At 33.3% G+C, this 9682-nt stretch overlaps 1 protein-coding gene across 1 annotated transcript; it reads right to left on the bottom strand.

Annotated features, from left to right (window-relative positions):
• Window positions 1-313: 313 nt before the first annotated feature.
• Window positions 314-9052, bottom strand: LOC130988388 (lupeol synthase-like). Its single transcript, XM_057912216.1, has 16 exons — window positions 8882-9052; window positions 8542-8749; window positions 6365-6550; window positions 6205-6294; window positions 5802-5999; window positions 4156-4240; window positions 3835-4001; window positions 3569-3757; window positions 3258-3491; window positions 2900-3178; window positions 2767-2813; window positions 2553-2696; window positions 2296-2473; window positions 2067-2147; window positions 728-811; window positions 314-643 (listed from the first exon to the last, which is right to left on the bottom strand). Exons 2-16 carry the CDS (start codon window positions 8737-8739, stop codon window positions 530-532), a joined length of 2274 nt encoding a protein of 757 aa, XP_057768199.1. The 5' UTR covers window positions 8740-8749; window positions 8882-9052; the 3' UTR covers window positions 314-529.
• Window positions 9053-9682: the final 630 nt, after the last annotated feature.

The raw sequence follows: 9682 nt of genomic DNA, 5'->3' as shown, positions 1-9682 counted from the left end.
CTTAAATTGAGACAAACTAACAATGCATGTTTTAGCTGAAGCATTTGAAAATAGTGTTTAATTAACAAATAAGAATAAACTTTGTGGGGTTTTTTCGACCATTTTAACGAGTGAAGTTCGTAAATTGAGAAGTGGCATGATCGATCCACCAAACAATTGAGAATAAACTTTGGCATTGAGAATTGGAAATGCTGTAATAAATGTCTATTTTTATATAATTTATGGGCTATTAATTATACATAAGACGAGTTCACAAAAAGTGTAATTGTAAAACAGTATAACTCGATATTTATCTTTGCATCTGAACAACAAAGAAAATAGCACACACAAATTATATTAATGAATTATTTTGTTAAAAGTAAACACACTTTATGAACTGCTTTTGTAGAACCCAAGAGTTTGCGGTGTGTTGAGAATGTGGGTAAAATAATACATTCAAGATAAGAGCAGGAATTAAGCATCAATTATTTATTACAAATTATAGTTGATGCTTAATAATGAGTTATGTATATACAAGAAATTAATAGTATTATGCTCCAAGGACATGTCGATGGTAGTCACCAAGAGCCCATATGGGGAAGATATTCCGATAAGATGAATAGTTGAGAGCGCAGTTTTTCATAAATACTCCTGTAATATCACCCTGCTTTCCCAAAAACATAATTACATCAATTTCATATATTTTGAAATTTTATGAAAATCAAATATGGCTGCCTTTTCTCATTACCTGCTGTGGAAAGTCACCATCTTCCATCTGTGAGTTTATTAGCAACCTTATCCCACGATGTATCGGCTCCGGATCAATTTTAGCCTGAAACGGATACAATACACAATAATGCTATGCCTTTTATATGTGTGCGTGTGTTGGTCTAGCACTAGAGTGGTTAATAATTAAGGTCAAAAGTTTTGAATTTGAATTCAATAATGCTTTTTATATTATATATATATATATATATAGGGGAAGGCTAAAATAAGAACGCTTCTTAAAATATAAATTAGGAACCATTTTCAGCCCTTAGATCATCAAGATCTACGGTTGATTCATCACCTTGTTGGATAAATTCATGGTCCTGAGTTCGAATCCCAAAGGTAGCAAAAAATTATTTTTCGCAATTCGTACCTTTATACAGTTTATTCATGCGTGTCATACATAAAATTCATGCATTTTTACTGGTTCGTAATTCTTAAAATAAGGGTGGTTTATTGAATAACCGCTCCCTATATATATATATATATATATATATATATATATATAGGGGAGAGCTACAGTAAAAACACTTCTTAAAATATAAATATAAACGTTTTTTAATGTACGAATTTTATCCAATAGGGTTACGAATTCATCCAACATGGTTACGAATTGTGAAAAATAAATTTTTGCTACCTTTGGGATTCGAACCCAGGACCACGAATTCATCCAAAAGGGTTACGAATCAACCGTAGATCTTGATGATCTAAGGGCTGAAAATCATTTATATTTTATACACTTAAGAGTGTTTTTATTCTAGCCCTCCCCTATATATATATATATATATATATATATATATATATATATATAGGGGGCCGCTCCAATGAGACCCCCTAATTTTAGTGAGATCTAGGGCACGATCTGGTGCGTTTATTTTATCAATCCTATGACTGATATTGTATCTGGAGGGTGATTTTTCTCGCAGGGTTCGAATCCTAGAGGGAGCATAATATTTTAAATTTTGTTATTCATCAGTATATACTGCATTGTTCATCAGTATATACGGCCCTGTTCATCAGTATATATGTCTTATTCATTACGAATTTTTTAAATTTTATTTTTCATCATTATATACATCTTGTTCATTAGATATACGTTTTGTTCATTAGTATTATATGTCTTATTCATTGTACTCATGTTACACGAAAAATAGGGGGTCTCACTGGAGCGCGCCCCTATATATATATATATATATATAGGGAAGGGCTAAAATAAGAGCATTTCTTAATATATATATATTGAATCACAATGGTAGATGATACAAATTTCTATGTTCTAGTGAAATTTAATTATCTAATAATCATGTGTGCAAACTAACCTGGCCAGCTTTTATTAGTGACAAGAGAGCCCATGAGGTCTGCACTAAGTTTGATCTGTTACCTTCAATATTAGTGTATACCTGCAGACCCCAACACAAATATAGATCAACATTATTTAGAAAGTTTGATCTGTTACCTTCATATTAGTGTATGTCTGCACACCCTAACACAAATATAGAAAAAGATTATTTAGATGAGGGAGGGGGGAGGGGGAGAGTAGTATATAACCTTGTTTGAGCTTGAGAGATGACTCTCACTCCATCCACCATCTACTAACTGTTTTGACAACAGAAATTGACACGCTTTTCTAAGTGCGGGAGAATTTTGATAAGTTTTGCCACAAGCAGCCAATGCATCCACAGCAAACAACGTACCATAAGTATAACATATGCCCCAACACCCATACCTACCAAAAAAAAATTGCCACAATAAAATCAAAATACAACATGTCTCATGTGATGCAAATATATAGTATATTTAAGTACCAAGAACCATCAGGCTCTTGAGTTTGTTCTATGTAGTGTATTCCTCGAGCAATGGAAGTCTTTATCTCGTTACTTCTATGGCCCTTGTGCAGTTTCTTGAACAACACCAGCCCCTGTATTGCCGATGACGTGCATTCCACATATCTACACAAATAACACATTAATTCATTTGCATAATCTAATAAACATGATAAACTAATTCTTGGCGACTCACTCTCGCTCAATCAGAGTATCTTCAAAGAACTCTGTGGGGTTGAATTTCTAACACAAAAAGAAGAAAAAGAAGATAGAATTAATTCATATGTTTTACTGGAAGATATATAGATTGATGAATCATGATGTTTTACCTCCAACCATCTCTCTGCTCGATTAGGCTCCCACGCTGAAAATCCACCATTAGCACTTTGTAGGGACAAGATGACATTGACAGCATCGTAAAAGCGCTCTGTTTTAAGTCCTTCCCCCACCACTTCCTTGGGCATTTCAGAGAAAAGAAGTGCACACTTGAGCCCTTCAGCCGTGCAGTCTGAGACTTGCAAGCCCTGATCTTGCATTGAGAATGTCCAAGCTCCTTTAGACGTGTGGCGGTACATAGCAAAATGATCCCCAGGCGGGTTGTCGCGAACCTTATAATTTGAACAACATACATATATCAGACAATTAGCCTCAACATACAACAACTTCAATTTTCAAATCCTAGCTAACCTGTGAGGCTTTCACAAAGTTGTGCGCCTTCTTCAGTGTTGATCCGAACTCGTGAGAAAGATTAGCGGAAAGAATAGCTTGGATTGCAAATGCAGCATCCCACATTTGACACCCAAAAGTCTGCATTTTGAGGCCGTCTTCGGCTACCCAGTAATTGTCTGGTAAACGAGCAAGGTGGCGTTTGTAGGCCTCCGAGTTAGGATCCTCCACCCAGCAAGCCAGCATACACAATACCTAATTAAACCCAACTCCTTAGTAATTACTTCATATATGATATATAATTGTAGTAATTAATTGAATCTAATTAAGACCTTCTCTACGCATCCAATGCATAGGTATCTACTGATGTAGTCCTCATAGTGAACATGCTCTATGGCTATTCCTAGAGCTTTCTCTCGCAGTTTGGATAATGGCCACCGCTGCAGCAATGGCTCAGCAACATGGTGCAAGAATCCCCACAACATATCTTGGACAAAAGGGTGAGGATAGTAAAGATCTTCCTGATAAATACATCATCATCAAGAATTATGACATGATTGATTAATTTCGACCTATATCAATGATCATTCTTATATACCTTTGCACAAGTGTTTCTAGCTTTGTTCCAATTGATTTCATAATACGGTTCGTTGTAAAGCTCATCTCTCAGAGATCGAATCAACCCAGTTATGGGTCCAACAAATCTCTTCCCGTATAAATACGACATTGGCATATATACCAATCTACAGTAGCACAACATATTTCCTGCAATCACATTACAAATTGTTTTTAAAGCTCGTGTAACCTAGGACAAGTTTAAAAGTTGAGGTGCAAAATATAAAACGATTAGAGTATAATTTGAGGCAATCATGCATCCTCAAAAACTATAGCCTAAACTTTGGGGGTCTTGATGAAGAACCTGGACTAATGGGGGATGATTTTGGGAGCAACCAAAACTCCGGCGGCATCGGATTGCAGCCATCCCACTCGTAAACTCCCAACACCTTAAACATCAAAATAGAGATCACAACCTTTGCTTTTCAACGAGGGTTGATTACCTATAACTACACCAACTATACACAAAATTTGGTTTTTAACCAAATCTATTTTTTCGGTCAAAAAATATATAAACTTTTATTTTTTTGAAATTTGACCTGAGTCGAAAATTTGCTGGCTAATAACGTGATTGTCAGAATTCCGATAGGCATCTCAAGGTACCATTGGAAAGCTTTTGACGTTATCTTTCTAATGATCCTTATATTGTTGGGTTTTGGTCACTAAAAATGGTAAAGAAAATGACATGAAAATTGATGTAACAAAATTTCATATTTTTTCTTTTTTTCTTTTTTTCGACCACTTCCGATGACCAAAACCCAACAATATAAGTATTATTAGAAAGTTAACGTCATGAACTTTCCAATGATACATTTGGATTGCCCATCGAAATTCAGAAAATCAAGTTATTGGCCAATTACCTTTTGAAGTAACGTCAAATTCCAAAAAGTTAAAAGTTTATACTCCCTCCGTCTCACAATAACATGAACAATTTGTCATTTTGGAGCGTCTCACAAAAACATAAACATTTCTATTTTTGTACACTATTTCTTTATTTTTTTATCCCTCATTTTCATACTTATTCACAAAAAACCATCATGGCCCCCCTTTACTTTTCCTTAATAAACCCATTACTTTCATATCATGATACCACTCATAGTGGGACCCATTTTTCACTCACAATACGGATGAGATCCCATGTCCCACAATTTAGTGTATACCACTCACAGTCTCTTTATTTTATAATTATTTTTTTATAAAAATAAAAAATATTATTATATTGTGAACTCTAATTAATTCTCCCCCCGTCCACCAATTAAAGGCCTAGGGGAAAAAACACGGGTTTTAAGAAAAAATGTATTTTTATTAATTGAGTGGAGAAAGGGTCCCACTTTTTAAGAAGAAGTGTATTTTTATTAGTTGAGTGGAGAAAGGGTCCCACTTTTTTGTAAAGAATCTTTGACTTTTTTGATTAAATAATGAATAAAAACTTACCAAAAATAGGTAGGCCTTGTTTTTGTGGACGTCCCAAAAAGGCAAGTAGGCCTTGAATTGGTGGACGGAGGGAGTATTTATTACTAAAATTTGAAATTAAAAAAAATTATATATCCTAACTTTAAATTAATTAACACAAATAATCTCTTATTAATTTATATAAATATAAAAAAATAATTATAAATCCTAATTGGATGAGTGAAACCTTGTTAATTATCTATATGTTATGTTAAAGCATAATAATTTAAAATTGAAGAAAAAAAAATTAATAGTGGTACATGGTGGTACACACTAATTAGTAAATTATGGGACATAGGATCCCATTTGCTCACAATAACTTTCAATTAATATTTCTGAAGAGTCGTGTCACTACCAATTGTTCATGTTTTTGTGAGATGGAAAGAGTATATTTTTTGACAAAAGAATAGATTTGATTTAGTATAGTTTGGGTATTTATAGGGAATTAACCTTTTCAACAAAATAAAAGATAATATGAAATTTAATTGTTGGCCTCACCGTGAGCCAGAACTTCCCCCACGAAGGTGTCCCCACGGCGCCCCCGTGGTCGAGTATCCATTTCCGGCCTCTTGCCACCGCCCTGTCTTCGCCGCCGTCCGGGCCTTCCCCGAGCAACCTCAGTGTTATATAACTGAGCGCAGAGCCAATCATTGTGCTGTGCCCGATTATGTGGAACCCCCAACCTCCATCTTCATTCTGTCCCAGTCCCACACAAAATAATGGTTTTGAACAACTGAGACTTGTAAATGTCACCAAATAAATTAAATTGTGATATACTCCATGTTGGTACCAAAATTTACTTATATCTTTATATTATATACATGTAACAAAAATATGTAGATAAGACTTGTGTCGTTACTCAAACACTTTATTGAGAAATGAAAATTAATAAGATTATGACCTGATGGTTGTAAATGTAACGTTTGATCTCCTTCTGATGTTCCGGCGATAGGACGGTGTTGATTCCGCCGGTGACGTACAACGCAAGCACCTGCATGTTAGTTTGCATGCATGGTCAAATATAGCTCGACTCGTGTGGGACTCGATTGATTAATACGTACCAGAGGTTGGATGAAAAATAGAGGGCCGGCGGACTCAGCCGGCCAATGGCCGTCGTGGGCCTGAATGGTTGAGTAGAAAGTGATGGCGCGTCGGAGCGTGGTGATGGTTGCTTCCTCAGTTATTTGCTCTGTTTCATTCACTTTTATGGGGGCTGGGATCTCACTGCATGGATTCTCCTTTCTCAACTGCATGCACTCATCATGTTTATTTTTAGTGAAACATCATACCACTATTCTGTTTCCTATATGATCAATTGTTTCAAAAGTTGAAAACTCAAATTTCCCGATTCTCTTTAAAACATACATTAATTGATGTTTTCTTTTCTTTAAGGTCTTAACAAATGAATTAAATAACATAATGAAAATTTATGTATGATAATATACATATAATATTAACTATCAAGTAGTACTGCAAACCCATTATCTCATTTTCTGTTCTGCAAATAAAATGTGTACATATATATCCTGAAAAGTGATAGTATTACTATACACACATTATATATATACACACACTCACGTAAGGGTTGGCTATTATGAAGACCTTATTTTTCGTGAAAATACTTAACTATATAATGTCATCCTAATTTGTCATGAAATTAACTCCATGCACTTAAAAATATGAAAGCATCAAGATTCGAATATCATGTACAAGAGTTGGAAATTCATTTTCTTAATTAATTCCTAGTGAATAAAGTAATTAACTTTATACTTTTGTAGTATTTTTTTATTTTTATTTTTGAGAATTTTATTGTAGGATTTTCAGCAGTTTTAATTATTCTCAAGTTTTGGCCATATATATCTATATATACTAATAGAAAAACAACCTAAGATAATCTAAGACACAACTTGTGAATTGCTGATTGGGCGTATTTTATAAGCATATTTTAGATGTTTTCGTGTGATTTCTTAGTTTTAATTAACTAGTTTGCTTGCATGAATTAAAGTTATATTTGCATCAATGATCGGATAATTAAGTTAGGGTGAACTTAATTGATTGCCGGAATATTTTATTAATTGTTGAAATTTTCTAATTATTTATATTTAGGATTAGAACCATTGCAATTCTTTTGGGTTTTATTTATTTATTTTTAGATTTAGTATTTTCTCATTTTTTTCCCATTAATTTCGTTTCTGGAGTTTCTTTGCAGTTTGAATTTTAGGAGAATTCTCACCGATCCCTTGGGAGACGATTTTGCTTACTGCTGTCTGCGCAGTGTGGGCATACCGACTGACCGCCAGATATTTTTGGTGTAAAACGACGCACCAATTGCCTATTTTACCCCTGTTATATATTTATTATTATATTTATAAAATATAAATCTATTTTAATATACATTTATTTGTCATCCAAATCTAATCAGAACATAATTCGTAACAAAAGAACTTCAGATTCGTGCATAGAATATAATTCGTAACAAAAGTACTTTCAATTCGTAATAAGAAAAACGTATGAATTGCAAGGGAAACAGTTACGAATTTCGGATCTCCATATAATTTGATTTGGGCCATTAATTCAGTATATATGATCTAATGGACAAGATTTGTCCATATTTTATACACTTAAAAGTGTTTTCATGGTAGTCCACCCCTATATATATATATATATAGTCGTAATTCGGTTAATTGGTGAAATTTTCGCCCCCTCTAAAATTTAAACTCAGGTTCAAATAGTTATTAATGCATTACTAGCAGTTTATTCAACCATATATACTGACTTATTCATATTAAATCTCATTCTCACAATATATTATCATGCTTAATTGAACCATTGATCTATTGAAAATTCAGAAGTAATGTGAGAATTGAGAATTCGTTTGAATAGTTGCGAATAAAGTCATTTCATTTTGATAATTTTTATGAACAAACATTTTGGTCTTAACATGTATTATATCCGCTCAATGCTTCATATATTAATATCTACATGATGTTCGGCTATGCAAGCTTGAACACTTTAGATGATCGAGAATAATTAAGACCAAACAAAATCCCCTATTCCAATTTCACGGCAATATTCATTTGTCAAAAACATTCATTCACGCACAAGTTAGTTACTATTATTCACTCACCAGATGTTCAAATTATGATGAAGTGACGATTTAACAATTAACATCACAAAATAATTATACACAACAAGTTTGTATATATTCAAGTTACAGGTTGGAGAGAGAGAGAGAGACCTGCATGCGCATGAGGAGATCAGCACTTTGTTTGACACGAAATCTGTTGTTCTTGAATTCCTGTCGCATAATTTCGACTTGAGCTCGTTCCTCTGCAGTTCCAGCTTCTGCATCAAATTCCCAATGTTGTCTTCCTACATGTTCATTCGTCGTCGTCAGCCACTTGTCGCCGCCTTCTGCAATCTTCAACCTCCACATCTTCAATTCCCTAATACACATACAATATGATTTGTAATTACAATATTTTCCTTACGGACCTAAATGCATGTTTTGATCAGCTAATTAACGGAACAAGATCGAGAGCAAGTATAATAAACAATATCTAAAATATGCTTCATACCTTTTAAGTGGGAATTAGAATATATATGCTTGATGTTACTAAATATTTGTTCAACCACAATTTGTATACCAGAAACTATACGTATATATATAGATAAAAAATTAAGTCACATCACATGTTAGGTGTAAGTACATGTGGAGGTTGAATTACAATATCAATTTATTCACAATCCATTTCTTCTGTTTGGTTTCATATTTGTTTATCACAATATATATATAGTTATCAACTCGTGGAGACCACAAATTAAATTTTTGATATAACAATGTCGTATACATGTGGGTTTAAGTCAATTTTTTCGGTTGTTATTATATTAATCGTAACTAATGTTAATATTGATGTGACTACCACGAATCGTTGTATGAATTTATATCTTGATATTATTATGGAACCAAACTAGGTTAGTTACCTCTACTTCATCATAATTTACATCATAAATAAAATACTATATATAGAGTTTTGATACGTTGAGCGCTTATTTTGTGAGCGACTTCAATTCCTTCCACGTCAGCCGAATATTTTTATTTTTTGTGTTTCATTATTTAATTTATTTTTCTTTATTCTCCTTTTTTTTTTATCTTTATACGTCTATCTTTCTCTTCCAATACAATCTCTCTCTCTTAATTCACATCTTTTGTCCAGTATCCCGATTTGAAATATTAAAAAAAGAATTCTTTTTTTTTTCTGCGTTCTTTTGTTTATCTTCCCTTTCTGCAAATTCAGGACGATAAATTATTTATTTGGGTGTCAAGTAATCTAGTTTAATTATCCATTTAAATAATGGGAAGATTGTATTCTTTCTGC

Source organism: Salvia miltiorrhiza, chromosome 1 (genome assembly GCF_028751815.1).
Source record: "Salvia miltiorrhiza cultivar Shanhuang (shh) chromosome 1, IMPLAD_Smil_shh, whole genome shotgun sequence".
Classification (NCBI taxonomy): domain Eukaryota; kingdom Viridiplantae; phylum Streptophyta; class Magnoliopsida; order Lamiales; family Lamiaceae; genus Salvia; species Salvia miltiorrhiza.
This window is presented reverse-complemented; position numbering and strand designations above follow the sequence as displayed.